Source organism: Myxocyprinus asiaticus, chromosome 21 (assembly GCF_019703515.2).
Source record: "Myxocyprinus asiaticus isolate MX2 ecotype Aquarium Trade chromosome 21, UBuf_Myxa_2, whole genome shotgun sequence".
NCBI lineage: Eukaryota > Metazoa > Chordata > Actinopteri > Cypriniformes > Catostomidae > Myxocyprinus > Myxocyprinus asiaticus.
The window spans coordinates 12432728-12455394 of NC_059364.1; the positions used below are offsets into that span (position 1 = coordinate 12432728).

The window sequence follows — 22667 nt, forward strand, 5'->3', positions numbered from 1 at the left end:
CACAAACTAATTAGCAACTTACCGAGAAGACACCCCTTAACACTGCACCGCATAACTCCGCCCTGTCTGCAGAGCCACCGTCAGTTCAGCTCTGAAATAATGGCGTCAGAGCGCGCTCTGCTGGACAAACTACGTTATGACACCAATTCTAAAGCATTGTTTTCTGCATTATATGTTCTGAAAAAAAGTTTTCATAACTGCGCATATCGATAAACATATATAGCGATACCGATATATCGGTGAAAGGCTAATATCGGCTGATAAATCGGTCGGGCACTAATTTTAATGTCACATTAGTTAAGGTTACATGTAGTGTCCTCATATTTAAATGTTCTTCTAAACGCCTCCCACAGCGGTGTGGCAGGTGTCTGAATGTTTGCAAATAGTATACCATTGCTAGGCTGTTTAGAACTTCTTTTTACCCCTGAACGAAGAACAAAAAAGAACTTTTTCTGAAGTATATCGGGGCCTTTAATCTGTCATTTTGAAGCTGTCTACACTGGAAGTGCCCGTTGCTGCCTTCAGTTGGCTGACGCCATTGTTTTTATTTTTGACATGCTGCACAGTTATTCCTAGGGATGCAATGATAAAAAATGTGTGTACTGATACCTCATTACCGGTATTTAGAACAACATCTGCCAATACATATAGTTTGGTGGTTCTTCTATTTTATGCTATCTTGTTTCAAATCACTGATAATGAAACGACTTTTAAAGGGTCACAGCACCCCGTTTCAGCACAGTTGAGTTCTCGCCAAATATTTTTAAACGATGCCAGCCAAAGTGGCGGTGATCAGCAGCGGAGTGAGGGGAGGAGGAGGAGTGAACACAACAACTGTCTGATTTCACTAATGCAGTTAACAGCATCGATGATTCTCACAATACTCAAAATGCACAATAAATTATACACTGTTTTGTAAGCTCACAATACATTACTCACACTAGTAATTATATCTGAAATTCAATATGCAAATAAATGCCAAGCCATGTACTCCGATTGAAAATATGTTAATGTTTTTTACAGTTTAATAACTTTTGAAACTTATTCCAAGACTTTGATTCATAAATATAAGTGCTTAGATTGGTTAACACACTCACATTAAGAATGGATGGATGGATCAAAAGCGTTTGTGTCTGGGACAATGTAAACCACGTCTCAAACTAGTTCCAGTCAGAGACAGTCCACCTCACCACATATCTCGAAACACTCACGTTAATAAATGTGGGCTGCAGGAACATTTAAAGGGGTTGCCAGACTGAAAGTCTGACCAATCCCTCAGTCAGCAGCATGGGAGGGACTTGCTTAATGGTAATGTCAACTCTCTCAACTTAGGCTCTTGAGAGTTTGAAGTGCTGGTCATGTGACAACCTGCGGCAATTGCTTGTCAAAGGGTAAAGGCCACGCTTTCTCATTAAGAATTTTGAGAACACCTGTGACGAAGAGGCACTGAAATTCAATGGAAAACTAAACCCTGTACGTTGCATCCTGTGACGTTGACTCGATGTTCATTTCAAACCCAGAAGACGAAAATAACCTGAAAAATCCCTAAATGAATCCTTTTCCTCTAGAAATTAAAAATAACAAATGTTGAAATTCTCTTTTCAGATTGCTCTTATATCACATTAAAGGAGTTCAATTCAAGTGAAGCTCAATCAACAGCATTTGAGGCATAATGTTTACCACAAAAATAATTAATTTCAACTTGTCCCTCCTTTTATTCAAAATCTGGGCTACAGTGAGGCACTTAAAGTGGAAGTGAATGGGGCCAAGCCGTAAACATTACAATACTCACTGTTTCAAACGTATAGCCTCAAGATATAAACAGTATGCATGTTAACATGATTTTAGTGTCATGCAAATCACTTACTAACCTTTTCTGTGTAATGCAATATCCAATTTTACAACTTCGTTGACATGACGACATAATGCCAGTAGATCCTAAAACCATAAACGACCATAAAAACATCAATTTAAACTTTACAGCTCAAATAATGCATGAGTATTGACAGAAGAGTTAATGTAAGTGCTTTTATAAAATTATAAGCTTCACATTTCTGCCTTTAAACCTTCCAAAAATTGGCCCCATTCACTTCCATTGTAAGTGGCTCACTGTAACCTGTTTTATTTTTTTAAAGAAAAGAAGGGATGAGTCGACAATTTTTTTAGGTAATCATCATTGTTGAACCCAGAATGTTCCTTTAACTGAATTCTGAATGATGAAGCTTGTCCTTTGTTTAGCTGAAGCAGCCACCGCTTTAGCTTTAACAAACTCATCATATTCCTTGCTATGTCAAGCTTTAAGGTAAGTAATAAAATCAGTTAAAAGTTACATGTTTTAACCCATGTTTGATGTGTCTACATCACAAAATTTTAGCAGTGCAAAGCTTACAAATTGCAACTCTTCCGTCACCAAATAAATCCACACAACAAACGACATTTTCTTTCACACACAGCACAAGTTGTAGGCTAGGGGTACATTTCATTCTGAAGGGCTCATCCCGATGCCCTAATCCCTTCAAAGGGTTTACCCATCAGAGTGAGAGCTTTGGAGGGTTGAAGGGTGTAAGGCTGAAAAATATTAGTCATTCGGAACACACTTCAGCGTCATCTATCCAAGCCAAAAAGAGCAGCTTGTTATTGTCGCACAAGGCTGAGGCTAATGAACATCAGTTGTACCTAATCAGAAATCTTTATACATGATTTTGCCTTACTATTAACTACTTTAAGAATAAAAACAGAAAAAGAAATGCATTAAAACTGTAAGAATGTATGAAGAAATGTTAGTTTTATGTTTATATATTTTTGATTTATTTTGATGAAAAATGAACCAGCAAAACAATTGTACAGTGTATGTTCTGTTCTCAAATAAATAAAATGCAGCTGTGTATACTAATATTTGCTTAAACTCCTTTATTAGAATAACAGATCAAGTGAATTTACAGTAAAGCAAAATCAAGGAAAGCCTCAAACCAGGGGTTTAAAATGTTTTTTTTTTAATTATTTTTTTTATTTTTTTTTTAAGTTCTTTATAATAATTAAAAGCTTTTATAAGCCACGGAGTTGAAGGGGTGTAACGTTTTTGTTGATAGAACCAGAATGTGTTTGCAGTTGGTTACAAACCTGTAGACATACAGTGTTGGATGTAATATTACAAAGTAATTAGTTACTGTAATCTGGATGATAAAATAGTGTAATGCATTACATTTTAAACTATTGTAATCAGATTACAGTTACTGACTTTAATTATTTTAAGTACATTATAGTGTTACATTTACATTTATGCATTTGGCAGGTGCTTTTATCCAAAGCTACTTGCAGTGCACTTATTACAGGAACAATCCCCCAGGAGCAACCTGGAGTTAAGTGCCTTTCTCAAGGACACAATGGTGGTGGCTGTGGGGATCGAAACAGCAACCTTCTGCTTACAAGTTGCTTACCACCACTGTTATGCTTCTTTTTTGTGTTTTCATTAAGTGCTCAATTCAGTGCAAATACAAACAGTATAAAATAGAATTTACAAGTATAAACCAGCCAACCCCCCTCCCCCCGATAGACTAATACAATAAGTAGTTGTAGATCATTGCAGAGAAGATTTAAAAAAAAGTCGTTGTCCGACATGTGTATCTGCCTCTTTTTGATTGACAGGATATAATCGGCCCTGATCATTGGCTGTTTTTTATTTATTTATTTATTTATTTTATTGACCAGATTCAAAAGTACAGATAATCGCTTTTATCAGCCGAAACCGATGTTTGGTTGGTACATCAGTGCATCTCTTGAATTTACCCAAATCCTGCATTTCTTTCCAATCAGACGGCTATGGTGTGACAGCAAATTGTTTGGAAACCATGAAATTCAAGATGGATTAGTGAAGGCAAACCACACATTATGCTGTAATTATAGGTTGTTCACAACCTGTGTTGTACGTGGCGTGCATGTCATTACATGCAGAAAATTGTAGAAATTAGCCTAGAGCTTAATTTTACTTTTACAGAACCACAGTATTGTTGGATTGTTCAACACTTTTGTGGCATTAGTAATACATTTTTATTGCAACAAATTGATGGGATTTTTTAGTTAGTAGCTTGATTTATTGCGATATACGCTACTAAGTACAAGCAGCTTATTTACTGACAAATTCATCGAGCTTGGAGGAAGTTGCCTGGCTCTGCTGTTCTTTTACACACACATTTTCACATTATCTCATAGACACACTTTTGGGTATGACCTGTTTGTCTTGAGTGGAGAGGAAGTGGCCAGAGCTGTTAGGCCTGACTTATTAGTTGTGTTAATTCTTGTTTTTTACACATGCACACATCTTTATGCTCCAGATGTCCCATGGCATAGTTCTGTGCGTGTCAACTGCTGAAGGCTGATGCCGGTGCAGCCCTGTATGTTGTGTGTTCTCTTGAATGATGTTAATTCTGGTTGGTCAGGACTGCACTTAGCACTGTTTTTTTCCTCTGTCTATCTATGATGTTCAATCATGGAGTCAGTGTGAAACAGAGGGGTTGTGTTTTGTGTGCGTGTTTCAAAGTTAAAGATCTAGAATGGAATAGAGAAGTGGCTACAATCGGTTCACATCCATCATTGGACTGTGGTTTTACAACATGTAGAAAGGCCATTTAGACAGAAAGACAGTTACACTACATTACCTTCCTATTAAAGCCCTTTTTTTTCTTTTTCTTTTTTTTAATGTAATACATTTAAATAAAAAAATCTGGAATGTTTCATCCCATAATCTTATTTAATTTAGGGGACAACACATTTTTCCCAATCATATTTTTTTCTCTTTTTTTGTCTTTGTTTTTTTGTCTGCATTGATAGCATTAGTCTTTTAAATTGAGATTTTCAGCAAGAGATTCTTGAAGACTTATTGTGAGAGCATCAGCCTGGAAAAAGAGCTCCACCTGCTGAATACAATGTAGTATTCAGTAATATACCAAAGCCATAAAGAAAAAAAAATGGATCATGTGCGTTAGATGAGGATGCCTGGTCACTGAGTCACAGAAGGAATTAAAGCTATGTGAAACAGCAGTAGTTTCACTCTGGATTTATGAGTTTTGCTGGAGGAACATGATATCTTCAGTTAAGACTCTACTTTTACAGAACAGAGGCCACGTAATGCTCTGCATCTGTGTAGTCGACAAATAACTTTATAAACTAATACTGTGAGGTATAATTTCCATATTCGGCTTAAAAAATATTTGAAATGATTTGTTTCTAGAAAAAATATACGATGAAAAATCATTTGCTATTCCTTTGATTACATTCATCACCTTTACTGTAATACTCATCAACTTCCCATTTCTGTGATGTCACCTCGTTTGAAAAGCACAATAATTTTCCATTGCTTTAAAGTCCCTGTGAAGCGCTTTGACGAGTGCAGTTCGATTTGGTCTTTTGACGTATTTCCTACTGTAAAAGGAAGCAGGGGTGGGACATGACGAACTTCTCGTCCCATTTTTTTTTTTTAATTAGCCAGTAGGCTTTAGTTTAACCCACAAACATACATACTCCTTTTCGCCATGCTGCTCATGCTAGAGCTGTTTACTGGGGAAACTTAAAGTTAATCTAACTTTTTCAAAGACTTGAGAGCCGATCGATGATCTAACTAACAACATGAATCCATAAACCGCTCACAAATGCACATTGTGCCCTTTGCTTACGACGAGACTGGAGCCGTTGTGCAAGTCCAATGCAGATGATTGAGAAACAAGCAAGTAAAAGATAATAAATCCACGATTTCAATCAAAATACACTAAGCATCAAGAATAAAGAACACTTACTCGAGCTGTACATTTAAAAAAAAAAAAAAAAACTCTGGCTGCACATGATATATTATAATAAACTCCAGCAACTTTCCTCGCGTCCAGCTCCCACATTGCTGCGTCCCATTCAGAAGTGATCATCCCTATGCCCTATTGCCTTCGAAGACAATTACCCAGCCTCCACTGTGAGAGCTTCAGGTTGCTGAAAGGTGATAACGGTCAGTCAGAACTCACTTTTTGAGAAAGTCTTAAAATCTATTTGGAACAACCCTACTGTATGGATTGTGTTTCCTGCCAAGGCATGATCAGCACCAGTTAGAACACAGCCATATGTGCTGAATAGTTGTAGGGGGAGGTTGCGTTCTCGTTCTAGAAAGCATTTGATTGAACACGGTTTCTCAGCCTCTAAGTGGCGTTATAGTCTTTTTAGCTGGAATAGAGAGACTGAAGATTTTAAATTCTTTTATCTTCTAAAAACATTTAGAAGTACATTAGCATATAGATGACCAGAAAGCTAATAGATATGAACTAAAAGCAGCAAAACTTAATTTTGATTTCACTGGGTCTTTAAAAGGCCTTCAGTAAGAGTTCAGTGTTGTCATGGGACGTGTTAGCACAGTTTCAGCAGGAATTTAAACTAATTATATGTACTATGGAAGAGATGGAGGGAAGCACCTCACATTCAAAGGTTTTATTTAGCATCACAGACGAAGAGGTTTAAGAGGTCAAAAAGTGAGTGACATGGGATGGAGACTCTCTTAGAAGAGTTAAAAATATGGGACTTGAACCTGTAATTCCTCACCTGCTCACAGTTCAGAGCCCCGTATTAAACCCCAATCGATCTCATGATAATAATAATACTAATCCACCCTCACTCTCTGTACTTAACATCCAATATCTACATCTCTGATCTCTGCTCAGTCACACTTTTCACCTTTTTCATTTCTCCAGCCATCATCTGTATCTGACTACGCAGAATAACACTCTCTCTCTCTCTCTCTCTCTCTCTCTCTCTCTCTCTCTCTCTCTCTCTCAGGTGATGATTTCTCTATCATCCAGCAGGAGATTTTTATGGTGAAGGAATGCACCCATCACAACATTGTGGCTTACTTTGGCAGCTACCTCTGGTAACACACACAAACATACAAGCACAAACAATGTTTGTAAACAAGCTGATGTGTCTCGTTCTCAATATATTTAACCCTTTAAAGCCTGAGCCCAAAATTCTGAAAATTTCATTCTGTGCCAGAATATGATATTCATATCCATATTCATCACACCTGAACTGTATATACCATATTGAAGAGGATAACTAGGGCTTTCAAATGATATAAACATATGATTATTTAAGGCTAATCATTCTTTATCAATAAGATTTCACACAGCATTTTTTACAAAAATCTACTCCAGCCACCATACTTCATCAGACAACTGCATTTTCAACCATTTTAATTACAAGCTAGAAACTTAGTGTATGAAATATACATAATTTTTTGGGCAATGTAGAATAGCAGACAGATTAGAAATATAATCTATTGTTAAAGTTATGACCATTCTAGTGATTAGTGGGAAAACGGAATAAAACAAACATTTAGAATGTTAAGATACATTTCACATGACCACTCCTCAAATACTCCTTTTGAGCACCTGTAATAATAAATTGAGATTGCATCTGAAATTGAAGGACACAAACACTGAAATGTACATTTTATGTGTTCAATAAAACACACACTTTATTTAATTTGAACATTAGAATTACACAGCAAAACATACAAAATCAAACTCTCGAAGTATCTACAGTAAATACATTTTTAAAAAAGAGTGCAGGAACAGAATATATATAAATTCATAAATACTCAACAACTGCAATACCTGTGGAGAGAAGAGAGGGAGAAAAGAGGGGAGGGGGAGGACAACAACACCAGTAAACATGACTGGGGATCAGGTTCCATCTCATCCTCCATCATCTCGTGGTCCGGGTCTTCCTGCAGTAGTTCCTGGTCCAGCAGATCTTCCTTCTGTGTGCTCATGCCCTCATAAGCTACGTCCTCCTCTGCTATGAACCTAAGCTCATCAGCAGTCAGCTGCCTCCTCCTCTTTAGGGTGCTGAGCAGGGAACCATAGTCTCTATCCATCTCTACAACAGAAAAAAGTACAACAATTGGTAGCCAGCAGTGTGTTCTTCACAAATCCTTATACTGAATAGTCACCAAAGGCTTGCAGACTAACCAGAACGTCCAACTGCAGACAGACCTCTCACACTTTCCTTATGAACAGGAAGCTACACACAACCTAAAATCATGTCTGTGTGATGGATGGGTAAGGCTATCTGCTAAACTATAGAAAGATATCTTCCATATTTTTTATTACATGGAAAATCAACAAGCTAGATAACTTATCTAACTAGCAGGCCAGTTTCCAGGCAGGTCTGAACAGCGTCTGCTCTCTGCCTCACATTACTTCAGGCGGATTTTTCACAAGCGACAAAATTGGCCAATAAAAAAGTTATTGATATTTAGCTATAAATGTACATAGTATTGCTAGCTAATGTTTATTTAGCAAGTTTCACAGAAATTTGCTTAAAAATTGAGGCTAGCTGCCTGTCCGATGAACGCTGACGGTCATGTCATTTTTTTCCAAAAAAATACTTACATTACTCCTACAAATAAATGCTTCGTAACTAAAATGTTTTGACTTTCAATAGACAATATTGACAACACATGTAAAATAACTTGTCTTACCTCGAAAGATTGCCGCAGTTTTCAATTTGAAGCAGTAAGTCCAACAGTTGAGGTAATCTCCCGGCGTATCCTCTCTGGCTCTGCCCAGGCAAATGGAGGATGACACGGATGACGATACATTTATTATGTGCTTTTAGCTTATATTGTCATGAGTATCTGGCAGTTCAGAAATAAAATTGGTGATTGGACGGCGAAGATATTGAGACAGGAACCATGGGAATAATTGTTCCCAAATTTGAACGCTCCGGCTGGTAAGGGTTAAGCATGTTAAGACATGATATGTGAAAGTTGATTTAAAAAATGTCTTAAAATTAAACAAATTTTTTCTATTAAGATTTTAGATGTGTACTGAAACTTTATTGGAATATAAAACTTTTCTTATTTTGAAAACACTTAAGACTGTTGATGGTATAGCTGTAGGCATACTTTCATGTTTTTTCTTAAATGATCCTTATTTTTTATTGTGTACACATTTAAAGATCTCTCTCTCTCTCTCTCTCTCTCTCTCTCTAGCCGTGAGAAATTGTGGATTTGTATGGAATACTGCGGTGGAGGGTCATTACAAGACATTTATCATGGTGAATCAGCTGTGCTTGTGTTTATGTGTCTGTAAATGTCCATGTAGAATACACACCATCCATTTTTCCCTGTGCAGCATTTTTGAAGATTGTTTGTGTGTTTGTGTACACATGCAGTTACAGGTCCACTCTTGGAACTTCAGATTGCTTATGTGTGCAGAGAGACATTACAAGTAAGATCCTTCAAACTCTCGCATGGTCTAATGCTGTGCAGACATTCTGTGTTTTTATTCAAGACCCCATATACGATGAAAATATTTGTGTGTGTGTGTTTAGGGTCTGGGTTATCTGCACTCCAAAGGGAAGATGCACCGAGACATTAAGGTAATGCCATTCCATAATTCAGCAATCTATACTAATCACTGTGTGTTTTCCCTGTTTCACATACTCTGTCCTCATTGTGTCATAGGGGGCAAATATTCTGCTCACAGACAATGGAGATGTCAAATTAGGTGAGAGAGTCACATTGTAATTGCAGTGTGTTTGTGTATTTGTGTGTTACTGAATGTGAATTTCTGATTATTCATTTTCCCTATTTTGCAGCGGACTTTGGAGTAGCCGCTAAAATAACAGCCACCATGGCAAAAAGAAAATCCTTCATCGGGACACCCTACTGGTAAGCCCTTCTCTGAATATATGTGATTTAAAGGGTTAGTTCACCCAGAAATTTAAATTCTCTCATAATTCACTCGTCCCTATGTTGTTCCAAACCCGTATTACTTTCTTCTTTTTTTTTTCCTCGAAGAATACAAAAGGAGATATTAGGCAGAATGTTAGTCACAGTAAATTTAATTGCATATTTTTTCCATACAATGAAAGTGAATGGTAACAGAGGCTTTCCATCCCTAACATTCTGCCTAACATCTCCTTTTCAGCTCTCTGCACATTTGAATAGTCTTGGAAAGGCTAAAAAATGAATGAAAATCCTTTGTTTGCCAAAACAGATAAAGTAAACATTAGGGATGCACTGAAATTTCTATTAAATGCTATTTTCGCCCAAAATCATGAGTGAAAAATGTAAACCAAAACCGCTGCTTTAATATCCGGTATGAAACACTGACATAAAGAAAATGCACTATTTATGTGAAACAAACTTGTTTTAATTACATTTATAAACAGCGGCTGATTTATGGTATATTGACAGTAAAAAGGTTGTGCTAACATCTGAGATGTGCACCTCTGTACATATACACCGATCAGCCACAACATTAAAACCACCTGCCTAATATTGTGTAGGTCCCCCTCATGCCGCCAAAACACCACCAACCCGTATCTTAGAATAGCATTCTTGGAGGATATTCTTCTCACCACAATTGTACAGAGCAGTTATCTGAGTTACTGTAGACTTTTGTCAGTTCTAACCAGTCTGGCCATTCTCTGTTGACCTCTCTCATCAACAAGGCATTTCTGTCCACAGAACTGCCGCTCACTGGATGTTTTTTGTTTTTGCCACCATTCGGAGTAAATTCTAGAGACTGTTGTGTGTGAAAATCCCAGGAGATCAGCAGTTACAGAAATACTCAAACCAGCCCGTCTTGCACCAACAATCATGCCATGCGATTATCTAATCAGCCACTCTTGTGGCAGCAGTGCATAAAATTATGCGGATACGGGTCAGGAGCTTCAGTTAATGTTCACATCAACCATCAGAATGGGGAAAAAATTTGATCTCAGTGATTTTGACCGTGGCATGATTGTTGGTGCCAGATGGGCTGGTTTGAGTATTTCTGTAACTGCTGATCTCCTGGGATTTTCACGCACAACAGTCTCTAGAATTTTAAAAAGCACTCAGAACAGAAGCACTCAGAAATGTAAAGCACTTTATTAGCACTTTGTAGGGTAAAGATGTGCTTATATTTGCCAAAAGTCAGCTTTTACATCTATAGAGTTGTGCAATATTAAAACATATTATACTATAATATTTCAAAAGTTGTTTGAGCCTAAATTTTATGGTAGTATTATGTGTGTTTTTTATGAGTGAGATCACTTAGAAAAATGATATATGCTGTATATTATGTATAATACATATATTAAATGACATTATATTGTAGTATTGTAATGTAATATAACATGTAGATTTTTTTAAATGAAATTATTATTTTCGGTTTTGGTTTTCGGCCCAGTGTGTCCAGAATTTTCAGTTTTGGTTTCAGCCAAGAATTTTCACTTCGGTGCATCACTAGTAAACGTATCACAATAGAACATCTAGGCCACTGTGGCTTGTACAATGCAGAAAAAGCTAATAGAATGGCAAAATCCAGACCCTAAAACAGATTCAGCCAAGCGGATTTATGGAATTCAGGCAGTGAAATTATTGGCAACCAAACATTCGAAGCCTTCCAAAAGACTATGAAACACTGCAATAAATACCACATTTAGGACAGGACAGTTCCCCCAGGATTTCTCTTAATCTAAGGTGGGCAGCTACAGCCTACTACTGTAGGCCAACACACAATTGACTGGACGCAGCACATAAGCATGTGAAGTCCAGCTCATGAGGCAAGAATGCAACCCTACTAGTTCCAATGAACAGCATGGTTTAATTTTGTGACTTTGTGCAGAATGAGACATTTCTCTAGAAAGTAGAAGCTGTATCTCTAAAAACAGATAGCAGGAGTATATATTTCTGTGTTTGATAAATTCTGATAACTGAGCACAGCCGTGTGGAAAATAATACTAATAATAAAATCTTACTGGGAAATTTCTTCAGTGATTATTACATTTTTTATTATCTAAAAGTTTTAGTTGGCAAGATATTGATTGTTTTGAGTAAAACCTGTTCGCAAGCCATATTAATGTCCGATTTGTGAGTGAAACAATCTTCTGAATCATCATCTTGTTTCCTTTCAGTTAATTGGTCGAACCGGTACACAAATTAGTCTAAATAATTCATTCATTAATTGATCTGAATCAAAATGATTTTTACAAATCCAGTGATAGCAAACAACTGAAAAGGTCATTGATCCAAAAATTTGGAAACCCTGGAGACAGTTGTTTATAAATTGTTTTTACTGAAAAAACTTTAAAAGTTTTGGAATTAACCTAGAAATACATTTAATCTGTGCATTTTTAAACTCTGTCTAAAACACATTGAATACAGGGAACATGTGAAAGGAAGGTTCAATCTGAATACCAGGAAAAAAACCTTTGTGATTAATTGAGTGTTATTTTTTGTGGTTTTTGTATGTATTTAAAAGTGTCATTGTGTCAACGTACAGGACGTGTATTGCAATGTATTATCTATGTGTGTGAAGGATGGCTCCAGAGGTGGCGGCAGTGGAGAAGAACGGGGGTTATAATCAGCTGTGTGATATCTGGGCTGTTGGAATCACGTCAATAGAGCTGGCAGAACTACAGCCTCCAATGTTTGACCTACATCCCATGAGGTACACACACACTAGTTGCCAATCAGCAGACATGTTTTACCCAAAATATTTTTACCAGGCCTAAGTATTGCTGTGATTTCATAACTTTAATTATACACAGAAGTCTTTATTGTTTGGAGCCAAGATAATTGATCATCACACAACCACATCCTCACATAAATACTTATATTTTTATCATTGTTTGATATACAAATCTCCCTTTTTTATGTAAATATGCAGGGCTTTATTTCTGATGTCTAAAAGCAACTTCCAGCCTCCTAAGTTAAAGGACAAGACTAAATGGTGAGTATTTCTGGTATTTATTTTTGCGTATTTAAGCTATAGACAAATATAGATTCTGTAGTTTGAACAAAAGCTGTGTATAAACATCAATCTTGCTCTCTCTCTCTCTCTCTCTCTCTCTCTCTCTCTCTCTCTCTCTCTCTCTCTCTCAACTGTCTTGTTCTTCTGCAGGTCTACAGCCTTCCATAATTTTATAAAAATTTCTCTTACTAAGAACCCGAAGAAGAGACCAACAGCTGAGAAGCTTCTCACGGTATAGACTTCTATGTTCTGATACCGATACTGGTATCGGAATCGGGTCAAATACTGCGCTCATATACTTGTACTCGTGCTTGAATAAATGCTTCGATAGCAAAAACCAATACCTTCTGGCGTACAAATGTAATCCCACAAACATTCACTAGGACAACGTTATGTCCTAGTGAGATTATCTAACTGCAAAAGCTGCGATTTAATGAGATGAAAAATCTAGTTTGCATGTGCAGCGCTTTAAATGTGAGTGCTTGTGAATGTGTGAAGTTGGTGTTGTGTTGACATAAAGACACAAAGTGCTCATACCTTTGAGAGATCCTTGACTCATACACGGAAAGCATCATCATGAGCATTGCGTGCCTTGTTTGTCGCAGATTACAGTGAGCAGAGTGCTAATTCATGGTTAAATTAAATAGCAGCCTTTTGCGGTTTAATAATCACTTTGAGTCACAGCGACCAGCTTTTCTGGATTGAGAAGCTACTGTCATAACATAGAAACACTTCAAAATAAAAGCTTCCTCCAAAATAAAAGCCCAGTTTTAAGGCAAAAACATACGACAGAAATAGATCACTACTGTGTAGTTATGTAATATTCACTGTAATACTACTACTAATAATAAATCAATAGTAATTATATTATATTTAAGCAATATCACATATCTGTGATGCTCTGATATGAAGCACTTTATTTGACAGAAAAATAACTCCAATGTTGTATTTTGGGTTATGCTGTGAGGTTCTGTATAAAAGCACATTGTTTGATAAAAATACAATATTAAGTTGAAAATTAAGTGTTATATTTTCATTTGATTAAAGTTTTAATTAATGCATTTATTTAAGCAACATTTTGATGATAAAATTGAATAAACTGTTTATATGGAATTCAGAAAAAAAAATAAACATCAGGTACCAGACTCTGTATCTGCGGGAAAAAAAGTACTCTTATTCGTTCTCAAAAAAAATTGTATCTGGACATCACAACTTTCATCATATTGCTGTTGCCAACTTTTTATTAAAGCAATAAGTCACTGGAGGCTGTGTTACAGTGAGTTTAACAAAATTTGTATTATAATCTATTGTACTTGAATACTTTCCTCTGTATTCCAAAATATGTTCTGTCTGAATTGTAGAGATGCCACATTACAAGCCATCTCTAACACTACATCATCTATGTTTGTTTGTGCCTGTGTGCAGCACTTATTTGTGGCTCAGGCAGGTTTGACTCGACGGTTAGCTCTAGAGCTGCTTGATAAGATGAACAACCCAGATAATCATCAGTCCCACTACAGCCAGGGAGATGAAGATGACCTGGAGGTAACTCACAGCACCTGTGTGTGAGAGAGAGTTTGTTTGTCTGTAAATGTATTAGAAATTGTGAAAATTGTCCCCAAAAGTAAGCTATTATTATAGTATTTTAGTGGTAGGAGGATACAGTACTTGATCTATATATAAATCTTGGCTTATAATTAGCTCATATAACAATAGAGAGGTCCCCATGGTATGTTTCCATTTTAATGTGTGTGTCGATCATAGATATTTCCCCAGCATTCTATTTCTCTTTGTTTCACAGCCACTTGCACAGCGTCATACCATCCGCTCGACTCACAGCAAGAAAAGTCGCGCTGAAAGAACCCAGTCACAGATCAACTGTACGTGAACACCTGTCAATCACACACCTATGTATGATGATAATGAGTGCTGTCCCGACATCTTGATGTCTCTGGTTACAGATCTATGTAACTGATCTGTAGTGTTGGTGTTAGTCAGATTATAGTTTACAGGGGTTTCTGTGAGTTTTTAGTGTGTGCACACTGTACACAATTACCGGTAGTCACAAGATTGCACACACCTACTCATTCTTATTATAAAACAATTTGTATTATTATTATTATTTTGCATGTGCTTGTTTGGGGGAATGAATAGGTGTGGTTTTGTGTAAGAAGGTGTTTGGGTGTCTGGGATTTGAGGGCAAATAGTCTGCATTTTAGCATGTAGCAGTGAGAGAGCTTTTACTCCTGCTTTAATGTACTTCTAGACTCCCTAATATTTCTGCAGACACACACGGAAAGATACTGTAGCACTACCTGTGTAACTTCACATTATTGTGCTCACTCAGATACTCTGTTAATATACATGGCTCCACTTTTACACATTGTGTGTTTGACCATTTACGTGTGAACATTTATGATACGTAACTTCTGTTGGTTATTAATACAGTATGTTCTTAGAGGCAAAGAGTTTCTGCTACTTATTTTAGATAGAAATGTACAGCCAGATCCCCCCTGTGGTGGAGACATGTTACTACATGTTAGGAATTCAAACTTTATGTAGCAGCTCTTGTGCAAACTATAAATTTCAAAGGTTTTTTACATGAGCTAAATGCCAAAGATGAATGCTGGGTGAGTTTAATAAATGATTGAAATTATTTGGCAGTGGCATGCTGGGTTAATACACTTATTGCAGTAGTATGATGTATTGTGTATACATTTTTCTCTCATCTCTGTGTTCCAGTTGATAAGCTTCAGTTTGAGCCCCCCATGAGAAAAGAGACAGAAGCAAGAACTGAGATGGTGAGGGAAACATCACAGCTCTCCGAATTTAAACACCCAATCACAGAATCGGCCTAAATACAGATTGTACTGCATTACAAACAAACAGGATGAGTCTTCAACCAAACATACATTTTCCATGCAAACCAATAATCTTCATGTGTAAACTTTGTATTAAAACCTGACTCTAGCTTATGTAAGACAAGCTGTGGTTCAGCCACTTTCAAATTGTTCAACCAGTTATAAAAATGTGGACCTACTTTATATAAGGTGTCTTAAACTACTATGTACTTGTTATGTAAATACGTGTTTGTTTGCATTGTACTTGCCTGTATTTAATGACGTCTGTAGTTACACTGTTTACCTTACCCCTACCCCTAAACCTACCTGTACCTCAAACTCAGTAGCAGCAAATGTGAATCTTTTGAGAATTTTGCCGAACTACATGTAGTTACACAATAAATATATTGTATTGTATATATTTTAATGTTAATACATAGTTGTTAAAAACACCTAATATAAAGTGGGACCGAAAATGTAGTTTATTTAATGTAACAGCTAACATGATGAAGGAACAGCAAATAGTTTTAAGCAGTCATTTAGCAGACACTTTAATACAGAGTGATTTGTTGTACAGTACAAGGTTAAAGGTGCTGAAAATGATTTTAGTCATTCTAGAATTTCCAAAAGCTGTCAAGCTGAGCCGTTGGATTAGTCACACCCCTTTTTTTCCAAAACCTCACACACCATAGATACCAGATGAGCTTTATTGAGACCGACACGAGCAGAAATGGTTGTCAAAAACAAAAGCAGCAAAATAACGCCCTCAGCTGACAACTGTTATGAGCAACATGGCATAAAAATGGCATGATGCCTCAATAAATCGCTTCAACTGTAATACTATAAGAACGTGCAAAATTATTGACAGGCAGAAAGCATCATTGTCCACAGCCCGCATACACATTTTTGTTTGCTGTTTACAGAGTCTAGAGCTGTCACAGAGACTGGTGAGATATCTCATGACACTTCATTAATGTCTTTCAGGGAGTAGTAAAAAAATTTTGCATACCTTTCCATGAAAAAAAATCGCTTACAGCACCTTGAAGTGCACTGCTCAGGGCTACAATAGCAAAAGTTCATGGCTTGCTTTTTGCAGGGGTCGAACCAGCAACCTTCTGAACACAAAAGATTGTAGTTCTGAGATCATTAGATGGTGCTTTACTTGTGTTTGAAGCGGATGCATACTTGCTGTCTTTCTGTGCAGGACGTGACTAAAGACAACAATTTCTCATCCCCCTGGAGTCCAATTGCAGAGGGCCCCATCACCTCCAGGTAACCATTAAAACTCTTATGACTGACGCACTGACAAACGGCTTCCTCAATCGCTTCCCTGTACTTTCTGCACTACCTCTCTGATGTTCCCATGAGTCTTTATGCACTTCCTGTTCCTCCTAATGCCTATCTGTCGAATCTTACATGAGCTGTTCTGTCTGTCTGCTTGCAATCCCTCTACTTTGACTGTTCTGTTTTCTTTCTTTTCCCCTTTTTTTCCTTTCCTATTTCTCTCTGTGTGCACTCCTCTGCTTGAAGGAGTCTTCTCAAGAGCGTTGAGGAAGAGTTGTTTATACGGTAAAGAATGATGTATGTTTGATTAAAGCCATTGGTTTATGTAGCTGTTATTTTAACAGATCCATTTAGACTTACACCATGTTCTAACCAAGCATGGTATGAAACATCATTTCCAGGGACAAGTAATTTGTCTCTACACACTGAATGAGAGAACTGTGCTTGACACTACACAGTTACAGCCACTCAGAACTAATTTGATGATTTTGGACCAATGAGATTTCACTGTGAACAGGACTACCCAGACTTTGTGGCTGGTTGGGACAAAGGAATTATCATGGAATAAATTAGCTTGTTGCTTTATTTGTCGTACCTTGTTGGGACGTTGTGTCACAGTTCAGTTCAAGATTTATTCCCCCCTCTGGAGCAACCCGGGGGTTCAGTGTACTTCTGAACAGCTAATAGGTGACAGAGCAGGACTGTAGTCTCAGTAACTCAAAAACTCATGTCTCTTTTGCTTGGTTTTCTCTCTTGTCTGTCCCTGAAGGGGGCACATGGCTCCACTAGAAGATGCCTTTGAGGATGTTGATCTGTAAGTATCACTGTCACTCATAGATCTAATAAACTCTCATTGAAACCAACCAGCTAATTTCTCTCTCCCTCTCTCAGCTCGACTCTTAAACAGGGAGTGCCACCACCTCTGCCTCCTAAGGTAACTGTGAGTGTATGTATATCCACACCCATCTATATTTATATTTTTTGGCATGTGATTGAAAAACTTGTTTTCATCAGCCCTCTCAGGTTCGAGCCAGCAGTGTTTCCGATGAGTTTGACGGCTGTCAGACGGTGCGGAGGTTCCCGGGTTCTGATAACGGGCCGGTGCCAGTGGCTCGTAGACAGAGCACACCTGAGAGAAGAAGCAGCATAGAAAACAACCAGTCTGACTACCTGTCTGTGAGCATCAGCAGCCCAGGCCTGCTCTCGCACACCGCTGACCACGGTAACACACACACACACACACTCTTTCTGTAGTTAGTTAGTTAGTATTCAGACCCCTTCATTTTTTTCGCATTTTATGTTACAGCATTATGCTACAATGCTTTAAATCATTTTTATTTGTTTTTTTCACATCAATCTACACTCCATACCCCATAATGACAGAGCAAAAACCTGATTTTTTTTATAACTTTGCAAATGTATTAGCCAAAGGCAACTTTGAAGGATTTTCAGGCCCTTATGGCTGAGATTGATCGGTCTGTGCATGTGACAACAATCTCCCAAGCTTTACACAAGGCTGGCCTGTATGTTAGGGTGGCAAGAAAGAAGCCTCTTCTGAAAAAGTGCTACACTAACTTTGCGAGAGAAAAAAACACTTGGAGGAATCTGATGCCATGTGCAAAAGGTTTTATGGTCTGATGAGACCATTTTTTTTTTTTACTTTTTGGACTGAACTCCCAGTGCTATATTTGGAGAAAACCAAACACAGCACACCACACAGAACAGACCATACCTACTGTGAAGTATGGTGGTGGAAACATTATGTTGTGGGGGTGTTTCTCTTCAGCTGGGACTGGGCAATTGGTCAGGATTGAAGAGAAAATGAACGGTTACACCCCTACTTTTTTTGAGAACTGCCCTGGGATTTTTAATGACTACAGAGTCAGGACCTGGGATTAATGTCACATCTGATATGGATGGTAACTTTTTACAGTAAAGCGTCCCTGTTACTATAGTAGGGCAGTAGGACCCACATAGACCGCAGGGTGAACAGAGCACCCCCTGCTGGCCTCACTAACACCTCTTCCAGCAGCAACCATAATTTTCCCCAGGAGGACTTCCATCCAGTTACTTGCCAGGCTACACAATGCTTAGCTTCAGTGGGTGACAAGGTGAGAGCTGCAGGGTGATATGCTGGTGGCTATTGTGAATATAGAATATAAGATATATTGTTGAGTTTATAGATAAAGTACAGTCAGCCAGTTATTATTGAAAAATAAATCATGACAGTGTGGTGAGGACCCTGATGTGAAGCAGACATTATCTCACTTTTTACATGGCTACTTATTAGATAAAAAATCAATTGGAATATGAAATATTAATTTGAGTTCAAATGTATTTTTGACTGTGGAGAGATGCAAGAGACATGAATCTAACACTTCTTAGTAGCAGCTTTTATACAAAAATATTTGAATGCAGAATGCAGCTACTGACCGTTCACAATCAAGTACTCTTGAAAGCCATGTAATAAATGATTGTATATTTCAAATTATGTAATAAAATAATCTTTTTCTCTATCCCTCTTTAGAGGAGGATTCTGATGGAAGTGTAAATGGAGATGTTTCAAAGTCACCTCCAAGTCGCCCCCAGAGGAAAGACAGAAGAGACTTCCCTGTAAGTGCGTCTGTATTTGTGTGTCCTCCTGAGTGGTTCAGTGTGATTGTAATAATAATAAACTTTATTTTATATAGCGCCTTTAAAGAGGCCTCTCAAGGCACTTTAAGAAAAAAAATTCAGAGCTTAATACAAATAAAATAAACATGCATCTTGAAACAGCTAATGATAAAACACAGTAAATAAAATGATAATAATAAATTAATTGAAAACAATAGGATCAAATAAAAGCCTCCTGGAAAAAATAAGTTTAAAGATATGATTTAAATTCACTAAAAGACTGAACTTCTCTAAGTTCTGAGGATAGAGAGTTCCATAGTTTCGGAGCATAAGAAGAGAAGGCCCATAGAGCGTAAACGAGTCTGAGGAACAGTTAAAAGACTAGATTCAGAGGAGCGGAGATCACGCTTTTGGATGTATGGTGTTAAAAGCTCAGACAAATATTGGGGAACCAAACCATGCAAAGCCTTGTAGGTAAGCATAAGAATTTTAAAATCAACCCTAAACCTGACAGAGGATTCCAAGATAGGAGTGATGTGATCACTTGCCCTGGCCGTAGTCAGGATTCTGGCAGCCAAGTTTTGCACATATTGCAATTTATTGAATGTAGATTTTGAGACCCCAGCAAGGAGAGCATTGCTATAATCAGTGTGAGAGAATTATTGATCAGCTTTTCAGCCACAGAGATTGATAACATAGGATGCAGTCTTGCAATGTTTCTGAGATGATAAAAGGATGTTTTGGGGGCCTGGGTAGCTAAGCGAGTAAAGACGCTGACTACCACCCCTGGAGTAGTAAGTTCGAATCCAGGGTGTGCTGAGTGACTCCAGCCAGGTCTCCTAAGCAACCAAATTTGCCCGGTTGCTAGGGAGGGTAGAGTCACATGGGGTAACCTCCTCGTGGTCGCTATAATGTGGTTCTCGCTCTCGGTGGGGCACGTGGTGAGTTGTGTGTGGATGCCGCGGAGAATAGTGTGAAGCCTCCACACGTGCTACGTCTCCGCGGTAACACGCTTAACAAGCCACATGATAAGATGCGCAGATTGACAGTCTCGGACCGTTTTTTCTCTCGCAAAGTCCAAATGAGACTTAGTGTAGCACTTTTTCAGAAGAGGCTTCTTTCTTGCCACCCTAACATACAGGCCATAAGGGCCTGAGGAGGCAACTGAGATTCATCCTCCGCCACCCAGATTCACTACGCCACCACGAGGACTTAGAGCGCATTGGGAATTAGGCATTCCAAATTGGGAAGAAAATGGGAGAAAATAAAAAAATAAATAAAGGATGTTTTAACATGAGTATCTGATGACAAATTTGCGTCAAATATTGTAGGTAGGGAATGTTGTTCCATTACTTAAATGAGTTTTATGTGCTCAAATGTCTCATGGTCTTTTTATAGAAACCTGCTATAAACGGCCTCCCACCCACACCCAAGGTCCTGGTGAGTGTCATCACACACACATCACACTGAATATGCTGATTACATGCAGGGGCGGACTTGCCATTGGGAGAACCGGAGAATAAGCGGTGATGATCTGAAACGGGCCGCCGCGATATGCAGAAAAGCACAGCCTCAACATCTTTTAGGCCGGTTTCTATGTAAAATCCAGGGCCAAAATTCTCTTCCCAGTCTGCCCCTCATTACATGATATCTCCCCATCTCTCTTCATGGCTCATAGATGTTGCTTAGTCAATTATTGTAACTCTGTGTTACATTACAGTCAAACATATTATCTCAGTCTGTCTGTTTGTGTGTCTGTAGATGGGAGCTTGCTTCTCAAAGGTGTTTGATGGATGTCCTCTTAAAGTTAACTGCGCCACTTCATGGATTCACCCAGATACTAAAGGTAAAGGATGCAGGGTTCCCACAGTCATGGAAAACCTAGAAATATCAGGAGAGGTTAAAATTGTGATTTCCAGGCCTGGAAAAGGCAGGGAAATTAATTACATTTTAAAGTCATTGAAATTACTATTGTGAAATATACAGTTTTCTAGTTATGCTCTGCTCAAAAATATTTCATAAGCTGCAAGTTTATCCTCGTGTGTGCAATCTCTATAAAATTATATTTTTTAAATCCTTATCCAGTAATCACAGATAAATGGAAAATTAATGAAATTCATTTTCCAAAAGTGTGGAAACTGTATATAGTTTTTAACAAATCATAAATGGACATTCACATTTTTTGAAATATCATGGACATAGCTTAGATGTTATTTTTGAAAGTTTATTAAAAAAGTTACATTTAAGGGGGCTTGGGTTGCTCAGCGATTAAAGACACTGACTACCACCCCTGGAGTCGTGAGTTCGAATCCAGGTCGTGCTGAGTGACTCCAGCCAGGTCTCCTAAGCAACCAAATTGGCCCGGTGGCTAGGGTGGGTAGAGTCACATGGGATAACCTCCTCGTGGTCACTATAATGTGGTTCTCGATCCCGGTGGGGCGTGTGGTGAGTTGTGCGTGGATGCCGCAGAGAATAGCGTGAAGCCTCCACACGCACTATGTCTTTGCAGTAACGCACTCAACAACCCATGTGATAAGATGCATGGATTGACGTTCTCAGATGCGGAGGCAACTTAGATTCGTCCTCCGCCACCCGGACTGAGGCGAGTCACTACGCCACCACGAGGACCTAGAGCGCATTTTGGATTGGGCATTCCAAATTGGGGAGAAAAAGGGGTACAAAAAAATTACATTTACATGTATGCATTTGGCAGATGCTTTTATCCAAAGCGATTTACAGTGCAGTGCTTACAAATGATCTGAAAAGCATTGTATTATGTTTAATTACTGATGTATAAAAAGTGTTATAAAGTTTTACTTAATGCTAAAATTAATAACAATAACTGTATTGAGACTATCGGAGACTTAAAAATTGAATAACTTTGAAATAGTCTGTATTGATGTTGTTTTTAAAATTTGGGGCTTTTGCTCTTTTATAAGAGAGATGTGAATAGGGACATATTGGGAGAAAGAGGGTGAATGGGATTGGGACACATCACAGACCAAACTCAAATCTGCCTCACCTGTATGAGTACCACTTCTCAATGTGTCTGGAGCAGTGCCCCATAGCTCCAGCTGTGTTTACGTATGTTAATTAGATAAGTAATAATCAAGGTTCAAGATTCAAAGTGACATACTATTCTTGTGTTTGG

The 22667-nt window shown here is 38.0% G+C and overlaps 1 protein-coding gene across 1 annotated transcript in view; it reads left to right on the top strand.

Moving 5' to 3' along the window:
• LOC127411641 (mitogen-activated protein kinase kinase kinase kinase 5-like) overlaps positions 1-22667 on the top strand; it is a 68491-nt gene that overhangs the window by 30687 nt on the left and 15137 nt on the right. Inside the window, exons 4-22 of the mRNA XM_051647348.1 lie at positions 6808-6898; positions 9026-9090; positions 9208-9263; positions 9367-9414; positions 9500-9542; positions 9634-9706; positions 12345-12476; positions 12696-12758; positions 12930-13011; positions 14205-14324; positions 14581-14659; positions 15522-15580; positions 16824-16891; positions 17673-17717; positions 17795-17837; positions 17918-18125; positions 19431-19516; positions 20915-20956; positions 21278-21362. Coding sequence (XP_051503308.1) covers positions 6808-6898; positions 9026-9090; positions 9208-9263; positions 9367-9414; positions 9500-9542; positions 9634-9706; positions 12345-12476; positions 12696-12758; positions 12930-13011; positions 14205-14324; positions 14581-14659; positions 15522-15580; positions 16824-16891; positions 17673-17717; positions 17795-17837; positions 17918-18125; positions 19431-19516; positions 20915-20956; positions 21278-21362 — 1488 coding nt within the window. The remainder of the gene's footprint in view (positions 1-6807; positions 6899-9025; positions 9091-9207; positions 9264-9366; positions 9415-9499; positions 9543-9633; positions 9707-12344; positions 12477-12695; positions 12759-12929; positions 13012-14204; positions 14325-14580; positions 14660-15521; positions 15581-16823; positions 16892-17672; positions 17718-17794; positions 17838-17917; positions 18126-19430; positions 19517-20914; positions 20957-21277; positions 21363-22667) is intronic.